At 38.1% G+C, this 25,713-nt stretch overlaps 1 protein-coding gene across 3 annotated transcripts in view; it reads left to right on the top strand.

The window, feature by feature from the left end:
• PCSK5 (proprotein convertase subtilisin/kexin type 5) overlaps nucleotides 1-25,713 on the top strand; it is a 409,990-nt gene that overhangs the window by 203,753 nt on the left and 180,524 nt on the right. For all 3 annotated transcript variants that reach the window (XM_045562588.1, XM_045562586.1, XM_045562587.1), the window contains exon 10: nucleotides 8,436-8,539. In XM_045562588.1, the coding sequence (XP_045418544.1) occupies nucleotides 8,436-8,539 (104 nt within the window). The remainder of the gene's footprint in view (nucleotides 1-8,435; nucleotides 8,540-25,713) is intronic.

Here is a 25,713-nt window from a genome sequence, read left to right on the forward strand (position 1 = left end):
GAAGGAATGTACCTAAAGCACCCAGTAGAGCATCTGGTGAATAATGACTCGATAATTGTTCGTCTTCAGTGGAAGACAAAGCTAATATTCTGAAGCTGAATTCCTGCCTCCTGTCTTCCAAATCCATCAGCTTGTCTTTCCTTTTCATCTCTTTCCTTAAAAGTAAGCAAGAAATTCTCACATTTGGACACCACGTCATTAACTCAATTTTCCACAATACCAGTTCCACCATATCCATATCCATATGAATTTACTCCTTCCAGTGCAAACTTTGCTTTTGCCAATGCCACTTTATACTACTTGTAGTCTTCTCACAGTCTCTCAGCTTGCTTTGCTGCTTGGTGATTCTTTTTTCTGCAGTTTTCCATAAGCTCCATGTTAGTGTTTTCTTCCCTACACTCTTCTTTCTCTTTCTTGCCACTTCTTTTCCTGTCCCTTGTACTTTTCTCTTATGTTTCTTTTCCCTTCTTTTCTTTTGCCTTCCTTTCGTTGCTTTTTTTTTTTTTAAGTATTCTTTCTCCATAAAAAGTGCGATGCTATCCTTACTGTGCTTAGTGTCCAAGCACAGACTTACTCAAATCAGCCATTGAAGGGTGGGATGAGGGGCAAAACTCTGGTCTAATTCTGAGTTTCTGGCAGAGATCCATCTGAAGTGAATATGCTGGATGAGGAGAGGATCATTCCCTACCCCTTCTGTCAAATGTAGAGGCTTAGTAGCCAGTCCCTACAAGCATTGCTAACCTGCCTCTGCATCATGGGCCACCCTCCACTACAAGAAAATGCTGAGACTGTGGCATCGGACTGCCTGGGCCAATGTCAGCTGTTGTTATTCGTGGTCTTTTCTGAAAGGTTGCTGCAGCTCCAGCGATCACATCCACGTTCCAGGTAAAAGGAGGGAGGAAAGAGTGATGCAGGGTTAGCAATGCTTATAGCAAGAAGGCAAACACTTTCTCAGAAATGCACAATACACTTATGCTTTACTAGTCAGAACTGTGTCTCATGTGCACTCCTCACTATCAGGGAGTCTGGAAAGACACAGTGTTGGCATCACAAGACATTTATTAGAGAAAGGCAATGAACAAGAAAGTTAAAAATTATTTTCCTCATTCCAGTCACATCAGCCATAGGGTTCTTTGAAATACCTCCAAAATCTTTGTAATCGATTTCTGTTAGTCTTCGTTGATCTTTTCCTTTATGTATGTGGGTGGAGGGGTGTAGTTTTTAAAATATTTTTTGTAACTATTGGTGTCTAATAATTAGAAAGCCTGCTGGGAATTGATATAATAAACCATGAGTTTCTAAAATAGTCCTAGCATTTCCTTAAAATTTTAGAATTTAAAATGCTTAGTGACCTTTGTCAAGGTTTAAAATGAAAGCTGAACATTGGAAAACCTTGTTTAAAAGTGCACTTCTTCAATTAGTGTCTAGAAAAGCATCATTTTAATTCTCTACATTGAACAGAAAAAATAATGGGAGCAAAAGGCAGTAAAGTAATTTAGAATAATAGTAATAGCAGAGATGCAACAGATTTTTCTTGCCTGTCCAACGGTTTAACTGCTGGCTTTTGAGGTGAGAAGCCTGCAGTCTGGCAATTTGGTTAAGTAAATAAGTGTGCTTGCAGCCCTCATTCTAACATTTGATATTTATTATAAGGCACTCTGCTATCAAACCAAAGAATATTTCGTCATCTTCCTCAATATCACCTCCCTGGTCAATCACCAAGAGGGAAGATTTCCCACAAATGGGGAGGACTTATTGCAATCCCAGTGGGTACAAAATGTTCATTCCCTAGCCAGTCCGACTGCCACCTACACCGTGGGCCTTTTAAAACCCAGTCTTTTTGACAGACCTTAGTAGTGTTGTTCCTTCACTAAGCAGAAATACACCAAGGTGCTGAAAGTGCTATTTTATTAATAAGGTAGTAAAACTAAGAAGAACATGTTACTAAAATTTAGAAACATTGAAGAAAACTTAGCCTAATTGGAGATTCATCAAATGCTGGTGTAACTTCAGAACATAGCCCTTTCTGAATTGTTACGGTAAAGTAGGTTGTTAATCTCAGTAAATCATAATGACTGTTGTCTTTGGCAGCCTATCCGGTGCCAGGCTGTTTATATTCATTATCTCAAATTCTTGCAGTCACCTTGTGGAGTAAATGTTATTGTCTCCACATTACAGCTGGGGAAACCGACTCCTAGAGAGTGCAGTAAATTGTCCAGTGTTGCAGAACTACTAAGTAGCACATCATGATTTACCCCTAGGTCTTTTAATTCTAAAGCATAATTTAAGCCATTCTCACGTAATTCGAGGATGTATTTACTGTTATTTGGAGAACAAATTTGCAGGAGAAATAGAAATAATGAAGTAATGATGTCTTCCTGCAGGATTGAGCCTAGAATTGCATGTTCATCCATGCCACATCCTGGGACAGCCTACAAAAATGAGCAGAAAAGGGAAAGTGAACAAGAGTTTCTCCTAGGTCAATGGGGATAAGTTTGGAGAGGAAGCACTCATACTATCACATTTTGTTTACTCCGATAGGTTTTAAAGCTTGGGACAAAAATAAGGGCCAGACCTAGATTCCAGGTGGTGGGTTTAAGTAAACAGAGGCCTCAGGTGTAATATTCAGGGTACTATTGTTGGATGGAGTACAGTGTGTAGGGAGAAGTCATAGAAAGCTTCATAATTGTGACTTGATTTCAATGCATGTGATCTCAAGTTAGCATACCTCTGTCTGACCATTCTTCAAGTTTTATTCTGTAAGAGTTTATGTAGCAAAGTATTTCAAGGAAATGATTATTGAGCTTGCAAACAAAATATCATTGGTTTGTAGGGGCTACAGAAAATGCAGTTTTGGTCTTTTAGGTGTAATAACAAGTATTTGCAATGATGAGCCAGGATTTATAAGGAAAAGAAGGGATGTCAGTTTAAATGAGAAAATTTTTCATTGTAAATCAGGGGCTGTCTTTTCTTAGGTATGTTTAGACACCAAATTTCTTTAACTTTGGTTTAGATTAAATCTAGGGAATCAGAGAATGGTTTTGCAAGGGAATGAAATAAAAATTTGACTTGCATAGTCCTAAACCAATTTTCCTTTTTCTTTCATCTTTTCCACTTTGGTTCAGGTGTGGATGAATCAAAAGTGGGTGTCCAGGTAATATCAGTACAACTCAGATTTCTAAATCTTGAGGTACTATTAATTGTGCTTTCCAATATTACACCCCAGCTTTAGGCCTGGAACTTTTGAATTAATGTAGAACACAAAACAAAACAAAACAAAACAAAACAAATGCACCCGAGTAGTGGATACTCCTCGAGGTGGGACTGACAATCTGATGATCCTTTCATGTTCTTCATTATCTGACAAAAGAAGATTGGTTTCCTTTGTTGGATGGTCAGTATTTTATTCTGGAATCATTTTCATGCACTGGCTGCAATTCAGAGTAATGTGTTTACCAATCTCAGCAGGCTTTAAACGCTTTCTGCCTCATCTTTGTTGTCCCAGCTCACAGCAAATCTTTTCCCATAATTGCTGATTTCTTGTAGCATTGGTACGATGACATTGATTTTCTGTTTACTGGTTCCCATTTCTATTTTACGTAATCTTAAGAAACATGCAAGGAGACTGGTTTTATCTTGGATTGTTGCTGAATATTTAGTAAGTTTGATTTTGAATGATTGTTGATTGGTCATGCAGTCTTCCCATTGATCTGGTCCCATATAATACCTTGTCATTTCATTAGGCAGAACCACTTTTATTTTAAGATTGCCCTATTAGGAAACACTTTCATTATCTGGATTTACTGTTGCTCCACTTATTGATAAATTCTCTTTCTATAATAAGATGTATATCTGTTGTTCCTTTTATCAGTTGCCCCTAAATTACAATGATGGACCTATATAGGGGGTAGGTTGAGGGGAAGATTAGTTATTTTTTCTCTTTAATAAGTGCAGAAGTGTTAGTCACCCAAGATTTCAAGCAGGTCCTTTTTTTAAGGGCCACCAAGTACAGATTTATTTCAAACACTCACACATCTGCAGAATTATCTGGGAAAACTCTCGGTGGGTTTTTTTTTTTTTTCTTTTTTAATTTACGTGCTAGCAGTCACTCTTAGAAGCCCAACAAGAAGCACTACACAAAATGTCTCTCTTGGGATATGGCCTACTTCTTCTAAAGCTAGTGCTCAGCCCATGAAATACTTTGAACTGCTCAGAACAAAAATGTAATACAAACACCAGGTAGTGATAGTGTCATTAATTATCCTGTTTCTGCAGCTGAAAACTAGAAGTGTTTGAGGTGAGGTTCACTGAGTGAAGAAGAGTTACCTAACCAGGCTGTGAAGCACATCAAAGGGTGACCGTGGGAGGCAAGATGACAAAGTCATAACAATAATGGTATAAAATAATATAGCAATGTTAGGACATATAGCATACACGTAAAATATTATGTTATAAAAATAATATGATTTTCCTGGTGTGATATTTTTCTGTTTACCTTAGATAGATGGTGCAAAAGTTAGGCCTTTAGAACCCAAGTCAGGCCTCTAGAACCTACCAATTAAATTAAGACTCAAGAATCTTCTGAATATTATGGTAAACAAAAATCAGCCAACTGAGTTGAGAGAGTGCATGTGCAAAGATTGCATGACCGTGATTACATGATATGCCATACTTAGCTTTTTGATCCAATTGTCAAATCAACGTGTGTATGTATCTGTTTCACCTTTGCAGATCCATCTGCAAACAGTGTTACACAGTGATTGATAGCAAAGTTCTGGAGCCAAGTTCAACTGGTTTGAATTCTAGCTCTACTTACTACCTGTATATTTGAGTTCCTGTATGTAACTCAAAGCCTCAGTTTTGTCATCTGTGAAAAAGGAATAAAAATATTACCTACATCATATGATTGTCAAGATTATGTAACAATAATACATGTAAAACATACAGCATCTGGCCACAGCCAAATACTCAGTAAATGTTGGTTATTATTACCAGGTCGGTAAAGGATGGAAAACTTCTCAGCTGGAAAAGATTACATATACAGAACTCCCCAGAAAATTATGTTCATTTCATTGCTTTGAAAGGTCATAGATAACTACCCAGATCTTGCAGGCGTTTATAAATGTTACTTTCATGTATATTGTTGTTTAGGGTAATTGTTAATAATTCCAGGAAGAAATGTCAGGGGTGTGTAGCTTGACTACATGTGGGTTATTATGGGGCAATGGCCACCAGGCTAAGGGTTAAGAGGTATTGCTCTTTTTCCCTAGGTGGGTTAGACTTTCAGTCTCTCGCCTGTGCCTTGCTCCAAAGCTCTTGGTGCTCAGTCTGTCTTGGAGGTCAGAAGGATCTGGTTTTCAGAGGCCAGGGTAGTGTGAGTCCAAGGTATTTGGCAGAGAGGGATAAGTTTTAGGGTTCCTACACTACTGTTGTGGACTATGGAGTTCTCTGCAAAGGACTCTCAGCCTTCCTTCTCTGTTTTTGCTGTATGTATGGTTTACCAGATCTTTCATAGTTTGACTTAGGGTTCACTGCTCTATCATCCCTGTGAGCATAAATACAGATAAGAAGTAAGATGCGAATCAGACTTCCCCATAAATAAGATCCTCTCTGGATCTTAACAGTAACTAAACCATAATGTCTACCAAAATTAACTTACAGCTATTTCCTAAGCTAATCAGTTACCTTCCATAGGTAGAAACAAACACCACTGAGTCCAAACCCATTGCTTTCCCATATTGTCTTCCGCACTTTATTTTGGTGAAATTCAGGAACTTTTCAAATTAGATAATTTCTGAAGTTGTTCATTTTCAAATGGCAGAGTAAAATCATCCAAACACCTCCTCTTGCCATGTGTAGTTCCAATTTCCTGAAGCTAATTTCTTCCCCTCTAATTACAAGCACTCCAAGAAGAACTAGCTTTTGCAACTCAGCATGAGAACAAGTAACTCTTATTTCTTCAGGCTGAGTTGAATGCAGGCGGCTTCCTGAATCTGCCAGCTGCTTCAGGTACAAGATAAATGTAAATGTTCCCTGTTCTATTATTATTATTATATTTTTAGTGCTCAGTTTCGCTAGGAAAAACGTCTATCTCCCAATGGTCAGAACCCCATGTTTGGTATTTCTGAAGGAGCCTTGCCCTGGTGATAGGTAACATGGGAAACTTTTCCCCTTTTCTTTTTTTCCCTAAAGGGTAAGATGTAAAACATAAAAGTTTTAACTGTGTGTTAAATGCTATTTTTAAATTACTAAGTTGATTTAGATACATTCATCAAATCCAAGGGTACTTTTTGGTGTCTTGTTGTTTACTCATGAAAAAAGAAAAACATGGATGTTCATATGCGAGGATTCTGCTTTACCATAAATAAGTGGCTGGAATGTCTTTCCCACCTGAGCTTTCTTGCTGTTGCTTTTGCCCTTCACTGTGATATCTAGGATGTCACATCTTAGGCAGAACTAGAACACCTGATACTGAGACTGGAATCAACATAATAATCAAAAGTAGCCTTTGACTCATTTCTTATTCTCCCTGACAGTAGTGCACCGAGTCTACTGAATGATCATGTGAATTCAGTGGTAGTCAGCAAAGGGTCAAGCCATGCTGTTTGTTTTAAAAGCAAAACTTCCCTGTCTTCTGGGATCCATCAGACATCCTTCTTCCCTTTCTTAATAGTTTCTTGCTTTATCAGGCTCTAACGTTGGTTCTGAACAAGTGCTGTATCCAAACAAAACAAAAATAATTCTGTTTCCGTAGCTCTCATATTTTTAAAGTTCATATAATTGGGTTTTAATTTTCCTAATATAAGTTCTTTTGTTAATGCAGCCTTACAAAATAGTCTAGATCCAATCTTACCACATTTGAGAACTTTAAAAGTGGCAGTACTTGCTTTCCTTTTATTTTTAATCTGAGGGTGTAACAGAAAACTATTAGAACTCAGTAGTACTTCCTTTTCAAGCCACCAAATAAGAGCCGCGGTTGGTAATTTAGCAAAATAGTGTGCCATCTACCACTTCTCAATAGCTTATTATGTGCCGGGCACTAGGTCAAGTATTTGGCATTATTTTATGATTCAATCAGTGCAATTAAGTAAGGAAGATATTACCATCCATGTTCTAAGTGGGGAAACTGAAACTTTCAGAGGTTAATTTCACATAGATAGGAAATGATGGAGCCAGAATCTGATCTCTGGGCCCCTTCTTACTAGGAGGCCACCCTGGCCACCTTCAGAAACATAGACATGGTGAGTATGATGGAAAAAATGTAGTATAAAGTGAAGCAACATACAGGCTCCATCATTAAAAATTAGCTACAATTAAGATACTAAGTTCTCCCTCTGCCTGAAAAACGCCAGTGTCCAGACACGTGCAAAGGAAGGTGCCCAGAGACTACACCAAGCCCCATCACACCTCAAGGCAGGTAGTGAGTAATTTTCTCCTCTTCCCTAAATGTTCTGACCCATCCTTTGCAAATATCGCTTCTAAAATAAAGGTGGCTGAAAAGAAATAAAGAAAACGGCTGCACAAGCTACATGAAAATTACCACATTTCTTAGATAAGAGATCATCACACCTCGAAATTTGAGACTGAATTGAATAAGTATCCTGATTAGAATTACACACATGCACTCAGTCGAATGTTTCGTCATATCTACAGATTCTTTGAAAGGGAATAAAAGTCTGTGTATCTGTGCTTGGATTTGTTTTCTTTGTGTTTATGATTAGCATTGCAGTTCTCCAAGGAAGTACCTCCTTTTCAATAGTTTCTTTGTGCTCTTCAGTGCTAACAACCACAAGAGCTAGGTATCCAGTAACTTACATAACAGCTACTTACTGAAGATTAGGGATACTCCCTCAGGTGTCTGTGCCTTGGAGCCCAGCTGGGATTCTGTACTATACTCTCTTCCTTAAAGAATGCTGAAAACGGAGACTCAATTTCAGTTGAGAGTTTTCCATATCTCACATATATATGTGCAGAAGGTTAAACATTGCTAAGTTCTTTGATAAATTGCAAATCAATTGCCTAGCTATACAGTTGAGCAAGAGGCCTTCCATTCCGACTTTAGCTTGCTGTAATTTTCTGATGATGACGCAAGCTTTGACACCAAGGAGGATGAGCACTGTAGTGGGCAGCCATTTTGTTGAGGGAACTGGAAATGCTCACCCTTTTATCAGTAAAAACTAAGTTCCACTGGCCACGATCTTATTGTTTCTTCAGTTTAAGGTTACGTTTTCTGCCTCCCACAGACTAATGTCACTCCTCCATATTGAGAACAAGAGCGGCATTTGGCATTTGGTTATCCCAAACCCAAATCTCTTACCCTTTGTTTTTAGTACTTTGCCATTTTGATTTTGCTTTTTTAATTTGCTTGTGACTCTCTGCTTCCCCCATCTTTTTTTTTTTTTTGGTACAATGATTCTTACCTTGTCTTTCCCCAGTCCGTTTCTGACCTGGAGAGACGTACAGCATGTTATTGTCAGGACTTCCCGTGCGGGACATTTGAACGCTAATGACTGGAAAACCAATGCTGCTGGTTTTAAGGGTGAGAACTTCTTTCATATTCTGTCACAGGCAAAATATTTTTATTTTTCCCCCATTTTAAATGGAGAGCAGGAAATGGAACCCCTCAAACAAAACTTTAAATTTTGTGCTGACAAAGAGCTTGATCTTTTAGTAAATAAGAGGCAGATTGATTTTTTAAAATTAAAACTACATATATAAGACAGATTTCCTTGGCTTCCCATGTCATAGGTCAGTTTTTTTAAAAGATAGACCAACTCCCCAGTATAGACGACCTATGGGACTCCTAATTAGTTTACTATTTGCTGTCATTGATTATCTGAGTCGTTATTTATAACAATGTATTTTGAAATTCCTCTCTTTCTATAATGATTACTTCCACTTAAATAATAACTGATATATATTGTTCACTTTAGCATAGTGCTGTTAATTGCTAGGCCATACGTCCTATAAATTTTATTTTTGTTTGTTTTAAAACTTCCACTAACAGAAAACAGGCATACTTCTAAGAAATGTTACTTTATGTAAATTAAAACTCTTACAAAGCTTTATAATGTACAATCTTTATGCAGTTGTGCACAATATATAACAAGTACTGAATATTTTTCCCATGACTGATATAGGTTATACTTCCCTCAAACCGTCTTATTATTAACAGTAGCCCTTTTGTTTATTGTCATAGATAATATGTTATATAAAAAGAAAATAATTATATAAATCATATATCCTAAAGTTTGATATATTTACTCAAGTTGCAAATGACCTACATTTTAATCCATTAACTTCAGTTATAACAAAGATTACTTTTTTATATATCTATAGACTTAAACTTATTCCCAAATAATGTTAGTGTCATTATATATCCCTGTGGATGAAAAACAGTTTCTATAGCATAGGGACTATCTACTTAAAAATTGTGGTTCTGGTCCTCACACCATCAGTAACATGCTGAATGATCCTGGGCAAGTCATTTAATTTTTAAGGGCCCTAACTGTCCCCATTTAAACATTTTGGAAGCTAAGTCATGCTACGTACATATCCTATCTTACATATGACCTTAATATATCATTATATGCCCAATGTGTGCAAATATTTATACCAGAATGTACATTTTTAAAATTATTTACGAATAGCTTATTATAGACTCATGCTAAACCAAAACCTATAAATATCCCAGGTAACCAGCACCACATAAATAGTTCTTTGATTAACGTCTTCCCTGCAGGCTTTACTCCATTTTTAGAAAGAGAGTATCCCTCATCTTTGGAGTATTATCAAACACCTTTCCATGCATGTAAACTACATGATGCAGCAATGTTCAATGAGCTTTTAACCTAAAGAGTTATAAATACCTGTTGGGATCCGGTTCTCTAAAGCCCAAATCAAGACACTTGATCCCAAAATTGCAATTGTATGGGTGGCATCAAAATTATTTGAAATTTTGGTTGTTCCAGAAAATCCAGGATGTAATTTACCGTGTGTATGTTTCATTTTGATTAGCGTCCCCTCGCTCCCAACCCATACCATATAAATGCATGAGGCTGTGAGGAAAGAAGGGCATGCACATAACCTTAGCTGGTTCAAAGCTGGAATGAACTTCTTAGCAGGAGGATCACAGACTAAGTACATTGACCTCCATGGAGCTGAGGAATCAACTTTAACCCAAATAAATGTCTTAGTTTTACTTATTCCTTTTTGGCAACTTAAAAAGAGCAAATGGTTCTAATAAAAACGCAGCTCTTTTGAAAACCTCTGTTGGTTTTGGAGAGGGGGAAACAGAGGATTTAGGCTAAATCACCAGACCCAAACCTGATTCTGAAGGGGGCTGTACACTGCTTCTGGCAAGGAGGAAAGAGTATTTTACTATTGCACGTGGCAATATTTAGTATAATATTTCACTCTTCTCTGAGATGGCTGCCAAGAGTAACAATTAAAGTTCGCTTTTTCATAGATGAATTACTCTGAAAGGGCTGGGCTCCCAGTGGGATTGTTTTGTAATTTTGTTGATGGCAAGCCCCATATTTCATCTAAACAGGATCATAATAAGATGATTTAAAAAAAAAAAAGTTATTTTCTTCCCTCCTCTAAACACTACCATCCCCTCCCTAGTGTCCCACAAATAAAAGTGAGTATGGCAAAGGCTAGCAGAAGCAACGTACTTTGGGGAGACAGAGAATGCAGGTCAGTAGGACTGCAGGAAAATGGTATGACTTCTTCTGAAATAAGAACTGAAAGAACAAAACACAGCTAGTGCTTGGAAAACGTGCATGCAAGGAGAGCTCAACAAGGGCTCGTCCTTTAAATCAGGTTAGCTGGCTTTGGCAGGCCTTGCTTCGCAGGAATCCCTGGCCTCACATTTCTCCATAGACTGGAGAAAAGGGAAGTTTCCTGCCAACAGAAGCGTGTGGCCTTGTCTGTGCCCTTGTCCCACCCGACTCAGTCCTAACGCTGAGTGAGATAAATGCATGAAATGCATCTGAAAACACCTGTGCTTCCCTGGGCTTGCTTTTGTGTTCTAATGTTGAGCAACTGAACTTTTGAAGAGTGTTTTTTTTAAAAAAAATATGAGAGCAGTTTCACAAGTTGCTCTGTAGGTATCTGTTGGTAATGGGGACATCAGTATCCCTGTCCGAATTTCAGGGAAAGCAGAAGCCACTCAGCATGGCAGCCAACTCGGTTTGGGGGTTTGGACATCAACAGACTTAATAGTCTGTTATCACGGGGAACTTCAGAAAAGCCAACACCCTGACGAGTAGGCTCTCCCCAAACGCTCCCAAATCCATTTTACACAACCTCCTTGCATTTCTTCAGACACGCCCACATGTCGCACGTCCTAGGCAGGCAGCGGAGCTGGGGGATGTATGAACTAGACTGGTGTGGGCTCTCCTGCAGGCACACTTGCTCCACACTCACCCACACATGTTATGGACTGGAGTAGGGAAGGGGTTCCTTCTCCTGAAGCAGCTGTTGCTCAGACAGGTTCTCATTCAGGCAAGGAGGTTGACCTTGGAAAACTAAATAATGTAGGTCTCTGATGACTCGTCCCTGTATTCCTCTGAGAGTGGGACTTGCACACTGAGGAGCTAGGTACAGAGAACTGTCTTCTCCTTTTTCTGTGCTCTTCTTGTAGAAGCATTCTATAAACCATGCAATAGAAAGATTAGCTAACAGAGAGGGAAGCCCCAGAGAGGGAAGCCGCTCATGAACATTCGTATGCTAGTGGTACCTTAATGTTTAACCATTCTAATTAAACTAAGATTATTCTGTCCTGCTGCTTCTTAAATAATAATAATAATAATAATCTTTTATAGTATAATTAAAATGTCTTTTACAGCAGATTAGTTTTTCAAAGTAAACATAGTCCCATGAATATGTACCTATGAAAACTGACTGAACATTGTTTTACCTTGTTCATCTTGTAAATAATCCTAGCTAAATTTTATATGACACCTTTTGACTGTAAACCTCCTCCAGAGTTTTTTTTAAATAAATGGAATAAATGTCATATACCTATCAAAGAATCTACTTGAGATTGTACGTGAGAATAGGACATTATTTGCCTTAGACCAAATGAAGATGTGATATTCTGCCACTATAGAACGGAGATCCAGATTCCAATATTTTGCTATTGACCAACATTTGCAATGCCAGGAGGTGACTTTGACATTAAGCTATTTAGGTTTTTTTCAGCATTACTCTTTTTTCCCTTAATCCCTTCCCTTTCTGCTTATGAAAAGTCTTTTCCAGTTTTTTTCTTTTGTTTTCTATTCTTTGTAATCTTCCCTCTTGTGCCTTAAAATGTATGAATAAGCTATAAAAGTGAAGGCTTTTGCCATCCGGGTGCTTTTCTTTATGGAATTTAATTTATATTGTCTTTTCATTTACTGATTTACAGATATTTCCTGAGTAGCCTCATCATGCCAGCCCAATACATGTTGAATTGTACCTAGAAAGTGGGAGTGGGAGAAAATGTCAGGGATACCATGGTATTGCCTAATTTGATCTGCCATGGTATAATGTACATACAGAAACAAAAATTTACACTGCACCTTTTTTGTCCTTCAGTCAAGCCCCAACAGTGTGCCAGGTCATGTGAGATAGAAGTGTCAATGATCCGTCTCTCATCGTCTAAAATTCGGCCTAATCTCAGCAACAGAACGCATCTAATACAGAGAATATCTATTGTGGTGTCCAGTGTATATTTTGACCAGCTTTATTTGTGCATACAGGATATGGGGACCCATAGAGCCATGTTAAAGGCTTTAATTCAGGCATTCTTTATAATCCGTGGCTCATATTATTTCAAGAAGTTATCTCTTTCTTGTGATCAGCTCCTTTTTACTGCTTTAATCTGAGGAAACTGCAAATCCACCATCCCTCCCACCCCCTGCACAGCCTGAGCTGTGCAGTCTGATTCTTTCCCCCTTATCTTTGGTTTGAGTGTGCAGTTGTAACTATAATTGAATGCATGCAACATCAGTGCTTTAGTTTTTTTTTTCTCAAAGTGTTTGTTTTTGAATTATATGACTGTATACAGTTAAACTCTCTTAAATCTAGGAAGAGGAATAGATGTCAGATAATAAATTAGGACCTTCTGTCATCTTTACTAGGCGAAAGGATGAAAAAATGTCATTGAAAATCAAAAAATGACAACTAAGTGAGCGAGGTTACCACGCCTTCCATTTCACTGCCCTCCCAGACTATGTAAGTCTCTTGTTTTCTACCAGCATGTTGCTGAAACCTCCCCCATCCCCACTGACTCTTTCTTTGACCACAACTAAACTACTAGATTTTTTTTTTTTTTAATTTCTAACTGATTACCCACCATGGGGAAAACATTGACAGTCTAACATGACTTCTTAGCCGCCAAGGCCTTAACTTTTAATAACCTTTATTACTTTTAATTGCCATCATTTTATTTCCATTTGGTAGGGCTGGTAATTTTAAGATGTTCCAATATATTTGTAATACCTACCTGTCTTGCTTTCAGTTTGTAACACTTATTAAAAAGAATTAGAGGTGCTAAAACCATGAAGCATGCTGTGTGTTCAATCAAAACGAAAGGTTTTCAAATGCTTTTTTGAGTGTATAAAATGATTTATGATGTGTTACTGTTTGAAAGGATAAAGTTTCATTTTATTTTATCATTTCACTGTACAAATAATATTCTACTGTTGCCACCTAGTATGCTGATACGCTGTTGGTAGCTATGGTTAAAGCTACATAATGCACCTTAACTGGTAATAGTACATCATGTTTTTAAGAAAGGTTAAAACAAAATGTTATTCATCTGGTCTGTGTCAGAGGAGGTATTAGAATCAGATGCTTGACTCCAGTCTTGATCCCATTTGCAGAAATAAAGCATTTGTTACTTGAAAAGATAGAGGAGGGTAAAAACAGTTGATTCTACCTAATAAAATTTGTTCCCTAGAAATGCCACCTGATTTTTTTTCATGATTCTGTTTTCTACCATTGTGCTATGAACTCATATTCATTTCATATTCATTGACTTAAAGCCTTTCATTTTGGTATTTATAATATTGACCATTGAATATATGAGCTTATCTTCTAGCTCTTACAAAAAAGATATGAATCACACATAATTTAGGAATTTTACCTTTATTCTTTTGTCTGGTGGATAATTTACCTAAACCTATATGGAAATATAAAACCCTTGACAGCAAACTCTGCTTAATCATTGCTTAATCTAGAGTTTTGTATCCAAAATGTCCACTTGTCCCATCAGAATGTTCAATTCATGCCTACTAAATATGTGAGGTTTAAAAATATTTTCTACAAATGAAAAGTAATGTTTTCTCCATGCTGATCTTTGACTGAATGGTGGCATTAGGTTTGTTAGAATCTTGGGGGTTTTGTTTTGTTTTGTTTTGTTTTTTCATTCCTGTAAGTTTTAAGTGCATGTGGTTTCACACTTGAAATCCATCCTCAAAATAAAATTAAAATGATGGTTGCACTATTTGCTTATTATCTCTATACCGAATATAATTAGTTAATGAAGAGAATTATATATAGAATAGTTTTGTGGTTTTTCCACAATCTTATGAACCTTTAAATTCAAGTAGAAAGTCTGTTAGTGATATTTTCTGTGGCCTTTGGGGAAGCCAATTAAGGTTTTTGTACCTTGGTTTTTGCTGAATGTGGATAGCTAAGACTAAACATAATGAGAAGGCTGAGTTGAATGAAAAGTGCTTTGAAAATGGAAAATACTAAACTCAAGAAGAGTCTTAAAAGTATATTTTCATATGTCGAAGCTTTCTACTCCCTGATATGAGGATAAAGATATGGAACTGTGCTGTGAATTAGAATTGTTTTGGGGTTGAAAACTCAATTGCCTTAAGTGGGAGACAGAAAATATATTAATGACTTTATTATAAAATTATCATTAATATGTCAAGGTTTTTATTCCATAATTGTGTATCAATGATAACACAACTATACTTAAATTCTGTTTTGCAAATTAGTTTAGATGTCACTTGAAATTCAACATACTAAATCTTGAAAGTTCTAATTAATTGCTTCAACATAGGAACTACATGATAGAAATCTGAACTGATTGTAGTCTATCCTATCAACTCTTTGGTAATTAATATATAGTGTAAAAACTATTAGCATAAAATATGATTTTTTAACAATGTGCAAAAGCTTCTATATTTGAGAGACAGTAGATGTCTCTTTTTGTGTAATCACCTGACGAAACTCAAATGACTAATTCTAACAAGGCTGGACTTTCCTTAGGTATTGTTAAGACTCTTCTTTTCAGCATGGGTTTGCTATCCTTGGTAATAGAAAATCTTGATATTTTTGTGGTGACAATTGATATTTTAGGCAAAGATAAAAGTCTAGCCCTAAGGGTGATCAACCAGAGGCAATGCTGTTTTCCAGTCCAAAACTGTGTTATGACTATAAAGTAATGAGATGGATTTCTTTGAACCCCTTGTAATTGGGATCCGAATCCAGTTCTAAAATAGGATGCTCAAAAACGATATAAGCCAAGACAGTCTTGTCAGAATACACACACACACATACCCCGTCTATATTGTTTTACAGAGAATATTTTAAAATTCAGCAATTATTTTCTTATTTGAGATTTTGTATTTATTTAAAACAAACAAAAAAATTTCACTCAGCTCCAAACTCAGTAGTTCAGAGCATGGACTGCAGAGTCAACCTGAAACTGAATCCCAGCTTTTTAACCAAAAAACAGTATATTTGATAATCTTCATACATTCTTAATCAACTTCATTGAGGATAAATTTACAGACAATAAAAAGTACCATTTTAATTGTACAGTAAAATGAGTTTTGGCAAATTCATACATCCATGTAATCATCACTGGGTATAGAACATCTTTGTCACCCTAAAGAGTCCTTCGTGCCCCTTTGTGCCCCTTCCCTACCCCCTACCCTCCCGCCAGCCTGGGCAACCACTGACCTCCTTTCTGGCACTGTGGATTAGATTGTCTTTTAGACTTCCATATAAATAGAATTATTTAAAACTGGCTTCTTTCTCTCCATCTAATATTTCTGAGATTCATCTATGTCATTAAGTGTAGTTCATTCTTTTTTATTGCTATGTATTATCCCACCATATGACTATATGAATATACCACAATTTGTCTACTCATTCACTTTTTTATGGATTACTTTATTGTTTCTAATTTGGGGTTATTATGAGTAAAGCTACTATAAATGGTCATGTACAAGTCTTTATATGGAAAAATTACAACTTTTAAAAGATTAGTCAGAAAAGTCCCCTCTAATTTGAACAGAGGCCCTCAGGAATAAGGGAGCAGCGATCCAAATGGGGAACCAGGTGCAGAGCATTCCAGGCAAGGTGAATAACATGCGCAAGGTTTATTCATAGGAAAGCAAGGGGCCACCACAGGCGGAGCGAGGGAGGAATGAGGAAAAGAGCATATAAAGAATTGAGTATCATTCTTCTTTCATAGTGTGCACTCTGGTAAAATTATTTATTATCTATATGTTGTACATTCTAATATAATATATTCAGTTAATATTCTGTCCATATTTTGATATATTAAAAATTGAGCATATACTGTATATAGATATAGATGTCAATATGTATAGAGCTATGTCCGTTAAAATGCTCTGTGTAGCTTAGAAATGAAACTTACTCCACCATCACTCTGAAATGTTAGACTCACTGTGTTATGGTCACATATCTCCTGTAACACTTCTCATCTTTGTAGTCTTTTCTCTAATTTGGGTTATTGTTTCATTTCGTATTGTCAGAGATTTTAGTTGATTGTGGATAAATGATTAGCCTCATTATTTGTGTTTTTATAAGATTACTTGGATTTTTAATAAGCAAATGCAAAGTGTTAAAGCACTGTCTGCTGAGGATGATGAACTATATTAATGTTAAATGCATAATCTAAATCAGAAGCACAAAACATGAGAGGCTGGAAGATGTTTGAGAACTTTAGGGTTACCAAAAGTTTGGGAACCAAAGCTTATCTGAAACACTGTAGTTTCTTGAGTTGCTAGTCAGTTTAAACAGATGCATTCTTTTGCTTGTTTGTGTTTCCCGGAGGACTGGGAATTGTAACTGGAGGAGACAGCTGTGCTGAAGGCAACCGGTACAGGGTAGGGGAGGAGAGAGAGCGCCCAGTGTGCAAAAAGGGCAGGTGTGGTGTAATGAGGAATTTGATCTAAAAGAAACCGAGAACAAAGCTCCTTGAATCTTAGAAGTTCTCATTTGGTTTGAAAAATATTTTGGAGCCATTGCAGTGATTTGAGGAAGTTGAACTGGATAATAGTATCGACTTTCAAGCAAGTTAATTCTAGTTGCTAGTCTGATGTCAGAAAGAGTTTCTTACACATTTCTTACCCTGATAATGTGAATCCATTGCTCCTATGATAGGTCTTACAAAATGGCATGTATATAACAAATTGACTGGTTGAAATGCATGAAAGTTCTCTTGCAGTGATCATTTTATATCATCTTAGTATGCAGTTGTATACTCATGACCTTAAAAACTGTGACATTCAGCGGGATTTTTTTTTATCATCTCTTGGCCTCCTTGTAAATGAGGAAAGTTATAGAGTTGGGATCTATAATCATCTTTGCTACAGTCCTTCTTTTTTTTTTTTTTTTTTTAAGAAAAAGAAATGCTTTATGAAATGGCTCTTTAATAAACCCAGGGCAAAGGGTGTGGTGATAAGATTGCTTCTTGAAAAATGTCAGGTCAGAAATTGTGCTGGAGAAGGCTTTACAAATTTCCTTTGACCAAAGTCTTTTCACTGGTTGTTACTGTTCACCATCACCTTCAGAAAGCCACTTAACTTCTGATATTTGAATTTCTTTTTAACATACAGTCATAGTCTTTGTGTTTGCCGTGTGACTTTGAAAAGATTTAAAGAGAGCAAGTAACGTAATTGTAGTTAGCATCTTGAGTTGCTATAAGACTATTATGCAGGCAGAATGACAGAAGCATTTAGAGCTTATAAATGACTTTTTATTCTTCCAAAGTTTTACATTAATATTCTTTTTCGTGGCCATGAAGCCAACTTAGACTTGTCAGTAGCCTTAGGGAGCTGCATTGCTTTTCTGAACCCACCAGAGGTCACAGTGTATATGCATTCTTAATATACTGTGTGGGGTGATTTTATCTAGAAATCATTTGCTGCTTTTCATGTTTTAGCCTCAGAGGTATCTTCAGAGCCAAGACAGAAGGTATGCGTCCAGCCTTGTTCCAAAGTTTAATATTGTGCATCTTAGAAGCCTAAAACCCCCCACTGAATACCAGCTACATATTATTAAAAAATCAAAGAAGATAGCTAAAAAATGCAAGAAATGTCTATGATAGTTTGACAGAACTACCATAGTTGGTTGCACAGGTTGTTAACTGCACAGAGAGGAGCCAGACTGAAGGGTTGAGTGGGTGGGAACTGAAATCCGGCCTGGCATACAACCACCAAGGTGTGTGCCCTGGAATGAGATGATGTTTTACCTGAAGGAAAGAGGTACCCTTCTCTAATCGTCAGTTCCCACAGGCACAGCCCTGTTGCATAGAATTCTGTTGTGATTCCTCCCAAAGTTGGCAAAGGCACAGGCGTCTTTTAACAGGTATCCATCCTGAGATGGTCCTGTTCATTTTAACCGTCAGCCATTGCTTCTGTCTTAACATTCACAGAACCTGTTTCTTCAGTAGCAGATTAACTCAGTGTCACTGGAGCCAAAGAGTTCTGTAATGTCTGTGACTGTTTCCTCACTAGCTTTATCGCCAGCTCTTTAGGCAAAGTTTAAGTAAAATCTCAAAATTTTCAGTAAGTCGGAGTGCTAAGCACAAATTTATTTTTCTTTTCATAATTTTTTTTACATTCACCCTTTTGTGACCAAAAGTAATGTTTGAAGCTTAATGAATTCAAATGTATAATTATTTCATTTGGGGCCCAGTAGAGGAAAATTCATGTTTGTGGTGAAGACTCCTTGTAAATATTGACATCTGTAGGGGAAATGAGCCCAGAGCAGTGGTGAAAAGGCTTTAGTTGAAATCTTCCATGGTTATCACCAAGCTGTCTTGGAAGGTATTCCCTGCAGAGCATCTTTTCTACCAAGGAACAGAGCTTTCAATGTGAAAGAGAAAACTGTGATTGAGGTAAATAGGATTAACTCTTTTATTGAAATTAATACATGCATATCAGTTTGGACTCTGGCGTCAAATATTCCTAGCATAGATTGCAGCACCAGTTGTATGTTCCCCATGAGGGACAGGGGGCTCTAACTTGCCATGGCCACACTGAGAGACTGTGGGAAGTGGGCATGGTGGAAACTGGCTCAGGATCAGTAAGATGGCCCAAATGAACAAGAGGAAAAGGGCCTTATGATTACATCTTTTTAAAATATAATTTTAGTAAAGGTGGCTTAGCCTTTCCTATCCTCTTTTGTTATCCAGGGATATCTTTACATTGGTGCCAGTGTCTATAATAATAAACCAACAAAGATTAAAAAAAAAAAAAATCCTGAAAATTCACCCTGGTTCTAGGCATGACTTCCTGAGGCCACCGCATTTAGCAGGGTACAGTGACACACCAGGCAGTTGCTTTGCAGAATCCATCTGGATACATCTTCTGGGAAATAAATAGAGCCAGACTTTTTCTTAGAATCTCCATTCAGCCTTTACACATGTTCCCATCTTGCTGGCCTTTGGCATTTCAAAGCAATTTAACTTCTATCACGCATCCCAATAATGGTTTCAACAGACTTCATTTTATGGTGTTATACCAGAAGACACAGTACACCCTGAAATTTCCAGAGTCATCCTTGAAGGAGCCAAAAAGAAAGGCATTGTGATCCCTGCTAGAAGTTAACAAATGGGAAGTTGCTCTTTGGTAGTCAGTGTCATTCTTCCAACTATGCATGCTTGGTCAGCTCTAATTTACAGAAAAGGGGAGGAGGACTAAGCATGAATATAAAGCAAAATATCTTTTCCATATTAATATCTTCACACTCAGGGAAAATCCCTGATAGAAATGACTGAAGAAGGTCATTTCTCAGCAAGAATAGGGGAAAGTGTAATAGGCCAGATGTTAAACTTTCCTGCTAAGCCCAACATATTTTTTTCTGCACATGATGTTTCAATGAGTTCCGAAAAAGTTTTGAAGACAAGAGCTGCTTTTATGCAGTTGATTTGCAAAAGGCAAAGGAAGTTATGTAGGTGACTTCCCCAAATGTTTTTTCCACTTTGTTACCTTGCAGGGTTATTCTGAGGATTATAATGGATTTAAATACCTTAGGTGAAAGAAATACTGTGTGTCTTATAGACAACAGTAAGCAATGGATAAATATATAGTAGAAAGAGATTCTGAAGACTTCAGCTCAAGTCCCCATGACTTTTCAGGAGTTCTTTTCATGTTCATGGGACCTAGTTTCTTTAGCTGTAAGATGTGAATAATACTACCTTGCTGATAGGATTGTTGTGAAGATTTTATTAGCTAATGTGTAATAAAGTACATATGTAAGATATTATTTTTACCTCCCCTATAAAATTTCCTCTAGCCATCTTATTTTGAGAAGCACGGTTGGTGCATTAAATGCGTTTCAATTGTAGAGGCAGTAGGATTGAGAAATAGACACTTCAGTGCATTTCCTATTTTCACCTTTGTACACCGAGTATGATTTTTTTAATCTCAACTCAATCAAACCCTGATTCTGTCCTAGCAGTGCATAGAACTTAATGCCATAAGTAATGTGCATCCAAAGAAGGAAGTATCTAGACCAACCTGTGCTTGGAGTGTGAGAGATCTATAATTAATTACAAGAACTTGATCTCCTTAAAATATTTTTGTAAAAGAAGCAAAAATGTTTAGGATAACCCATACAAAAAGATATTGGCATCATATACTGTATAGCCAACTCTCATCCCTTGTGCCCCTAGCATGAGGAAGAGGGTATTTGGAAATCCTGCCTGCAGAGTCTCAGGCCCTGTGTTGGAGATGTTAGCCTAATTAACCAGACTTTTCCGGGAGAGATACCAGCCCTAATACCCTAAGTAAGTGGTTCTCAAAGTGTAGTCCCTGGACCAACAATATCAGCATCATCTGAGAACTTGTTAGAAATGCAAATTCTGACCCTTGCCTCAAAACTCCTGAATCATTGGGACTGAGCAGTCTACTTTAAAAAGTCCTGAGTGGATCTGATGCACATGCCAGTTTGGAAACCACTGACCTAAGTCACCCACTGTATGTAATGAAGTAACTTCTCTGCTGTGCATTTGAATGGTGCTAATGAAGCTCCATCCCCAGAAGAATTGACAAAATCGTCTCTAGAGTCATGTTTTTTCTGCAGTTTCAATAAGGAATTTGTGAACTGCGCTCCTCAAACATCTCATCCCTTGTCAGTTGCTGAACCATTTGCTCCCAGCTGCATTCATTCTCCTGCCTAGCAATTGGACCATGACCCTCTGTTTTCAAACTAAGTATCACCCTTCTCAGAGTCGGGAAAAAATGTGTCCATGATCCTGCTGCCTTAGTCCTGTCCTTCCTTTCACAACTAGAAATTCCCAACAAGTAGTCTGAATTAGTTGCCTTGGTTTCCTTACCATTCAGTCCTTCTTTAATTCCCTTCACTCTTGTTTCCACTTCCACCTGTGAGGTGAAATTGCTCTGTGACCTTGACCCATCTCCTGCTTGCCAAGTCAGAAGGCTTGGGTTTTATGTTCTTGACCTACCCGGTCCAGAAAAACCTTCCTTTAGTAATACAAAGATATAGTCCCTGTTGTTCTGTGGGTCTTTACTAACTCCTTTCTCCCTTTCTTTAACCATAGTCCTTTCCTAAGGTCTGTTGCTTAGAGAGCTCTGGAGAAGGGGGCCTCTCTCTCCCTCTCTCCCACCCCCTCTTCCTCTCACATCCTCTTAGTTCCACTGCTTTTCTTTCACATTCCTGCCTTCCTTTCAGTTACAAATATCACCTCCTTGCTAATGATTTTCAGTTCTACATCTTCAACATTGTCTTCATCCATTACCATTCTAGAGTCTCTGCACGAGGCTCTCACTATGTCATTTGAAACTCGGAACCTCCAAAACACAATCCATCAGTCATCTTTCACAAAACAGCTTCTCCCCAGAACTGACCTCCATGGTCAGGGGACAAACCGTTCTGCCCATGACTCTGCTCACCTGGACTCCTCCGTCTCCTGGGTCGTCCACATTGGGGTGCGCAATCCCATTGCTCCTTTCTCACCTGATCTCTTATTTCATTCACCGTTTCCATCACCTGGTTTATGCTCTTCCATGCCTGTGCCACGGCAGTAACTAGTTCCCTGCTTCGGCCCTTCTGCCCTTTGATATCCTGTATAACCAATGCCAATCTTTCCAGAGTATCAATTAAATTATGTCATTTCCTTGATCTTCCTTGGCTACTCGTAGCCTCCGGATGGAATCCAGCCATGCATCTCAGGCCCACACAGCTTCCTTGAGGAAACCACTATTCCAACTATCCTGGTCTCGTTACTTTCCCTCCGTGAATCCAAATCTTCCTCAAGGATTTAAGGGCCATCTCAAGTGTTCTTTCTTCTAAGAGAATATTCAGTTCTCATTAACGGCTTTTCTAAAATTTTACAAAAATTTTTCTATTGTCCATTAAGCCTGAAACTTATTTGAGTTTTATATAAATGAAAAGGGATGTTTGTGAGAAGCCTAACGTAGTGCTTGAAACCTAGAAGGTTGAGTGGTGCTTTCTTCCCAGTGAGATAATGACATTCCCAGTTGCAAGGAGTATTTTTTTCCCCCTCCAATGGTGGGTGAAGGCTCCATGTCAGGTGAGCCAGTGGATGTCCCAGTGGATGAAATACCCAAATCTTTATAGTTACTGTTAACCACTGAGTAAGCACACACTCACTTGAAATAAATACCAACTAGATTTTCTATTCCTTTCTTTTATGAGAATTTAAGGAAAAAAATTAAGAAAAAAAGCAAATTAGAAGGAAAATTAAATGAAGAATTCTCTGAAAATAATATGTAAATAATCCACAAAAGAATTTTGACTGCTGGCTACTCTTCAAGATCCCATTTAGTTAACTGTTTGCTCAAGTTTTACACCAAGAAAATCTAGGCTAGGAAGCTGACATATGGTCAATCTAATCTTCAATTAGCCTCTACCCAAAGGCCCTAGTAGTACATATTTTATCTTGTCCAGACAATCTTAGTTTCCTAAAAACAAGCAAAAATGGAATGTGGATATGCCCTGAGCTCCCTGGCTGGGTCTCCCTCCCCAAGCTGGTAAAATAGTTTTCCTGCCTCTGTTCAAGAAATACCAGTCAATAACCTTAAGCAAATTACTTGCTTATTATAACCATGTTAGGAGTAAATAAATGAAGACTAGCCAGACAAAAGAAGAAAATCATTTGGCATTTTTTTCTTTCCTTAACATAGAATGAGGTCCTTGCAAGAAGGCAGATATAGCTCCTTCTTGTCATAACTCTGCAAATTAAACAAATAATAATAAATGTATATTTTATATAGGCATATATAAATATTATATATAGTTAATGTGTATATGAATATATATATTCCCGTATATGTATAATGAAGCTCATTGAACTTGGAGATAGAGGAACTTGCCATGTTTCGTTGAGCTCCTAGGACTTCGTCTCGATGCTGATGAGCGAGCATGACTACGCACAGCTGCTAACCAAACCCACCCCAAGAGGAGCTTTGAAGTACAGACCCAGGAGACAGCCGAATATCTGGAAACTTTCCACATGCAAGTCCTCAGTAGCTCTGGGGATGGCTGACATGTTTGGATCTGGCTGAAGTTGTTACTAGAGCCTGAGATTTTAGGAAGAGCAAGGGAAAAATAAAAACAAACCAGGCAGTGGAATGCAGGTGCCAGCTGCTCCACTTTCCTACCCCAAGGGAGTCTGCATTTTGCATTAGGAGGCAGAAGAAAGCATTACAACTAGAGTTCTGATTCTCTCTCTAAGAAGCTTATGTGCCTTTCGCACTGAAATCTAAAAGGGTACGAAATCCGAGAAAGGAAGTACGGCAAAGGAAGAAAAGGGTGATTCTGCGAGCATTCCAGCTTTCATCTGCCCAAGATGTTCAGTTGTGGAATTGCCAACATGAGACTGAAAAGCATCACCTCCCACTTTTTCATCCTTAGAAGGCTTATGTTGTCTATTTGCATATATAGCTGTTTATTTTTACCTTAGAGAGGCAGTACTTAAGTGTTTACATTATGCATGTAGGACCTGGTGACTTAGGAAAGTGTCCCAGACCCTCTCAGTTGCAAGCCTCCTCCTGTCCCGCATATTTGGCCTGGTTTGATTAATAGGTGTGGAAGGCACAGGGTCCCTGGTGGGAGCAGTTACTTCAGTGCAGGTGGTTTGGCACATTGAGGATCAAAGGATGCAAAGGTGCTAGGACTCCAACAGCTGCAGACGGCTCTTTGATCTCTGGTTTGGAGTTTCTACGGAGCCCACAGATTAAGCAGCCTCCCCCGCCCCCCCTCAGCCCCAAGACAGGAATTTGGGTAACCACCTTTTATGCTTGTGGTTTACTTATAGGTAGATGAGAATAGCAACAACTTGATTGATGGCAGACAACACCCAGCAATCATGGTTGGATTTCAATTCTCCTTCAGTCTGATCTCACCCTCTGTAACATGCGATATTTACCACTCCCCTCATCCCTGCTCACCACTCGCCCCGGGCACCACCCACTCCAGGGGTGCTGGTTTCCTCAGTGCCTCAGTGAACCACACAAAGGCTTGATTGATATTAAACCAGGAATCTCATAGAATGTGCTACCTGCATCTCCAGCTGACCAAATCCTGCACACGCAGCAAAGCACAGTCCAAATGCAGATCACTTCCCCTTCAGGTTGTCTTCCCTTACTGTAAACCTTGGCTAACATTGATCAGGCACTGACTATGCACCTGGATCTATGGGGGTCCTTTACATCCATTGTCTTTCTGCCTAATTTCTTACTCTTTTGAAGTCCTTTTATACTGACGGTAATTACATAGTTTGGTGCTTTTAACTGGGCCTCAGTTAAATACTAAAGTTATCCTTGTCTCACTCCCTGCTTGACAGAGAACACGAATCGTTTTGTTTCTTTTGGACCCTCCCTGTTTGGTATGGTGTTGAATACAGAGTAGGTACTTTACAACTGAATGAGTGATAGACTCATTAATTGGATCAATTATTAGCTTATATTGGTGAAGTATATTGAAATGGACACTTTTGAATAATCAAATAATGGAACCTAATTTTTTGGCCATGTTTCCTGTTTTGGTGATTGTGTGCATCTTCAGAAATACAAATATAAGTGCAGGAGGCCTCGTCTACCCTCAGTGACTAGACTATTGATATTAAAAGTTGTGAGAGCTCTGTGCTACTCCATAGCAGCATCACATTCTATCTCAGCTCCACGGAGTGTGGCCAGTCTCCCAGTTTGCCCAGGAAAGCAAGGATTCCCAGGACACAAGAATTTCAGTACTAAAAACTGTCCTGAACAAACCTGAACATTCAGTCACCCTGGTCATACAGAATGATTTCCTCAATGGGAGACACTGGCCGGGCTTTTATATTAAATACTCAGTAATGGATAGCTATCACTGAGTTGCCTTTTTTCGGTTATAGGCAAAATTCTGTTTCTCATAGGCTACTTGTAGAGAGTTTTTGTTGTTTTTTGTTTGCCCTGTTTTGCACTG

Source organism: Lemur catta, chromosome 10 (genome assembly GCF_020740605.2).
Source record: "Lemur catta isolate mLemCat1 chromosome 10, mLemCat1.pri, whole genome shotgun sequence".
In the NCBI taxonomy this organism is placed as follows: Eukaryota; Metazoa; Chordata; class Mammalia; order Primates; family Lemuridae; genus Lemur; species Lemur catta.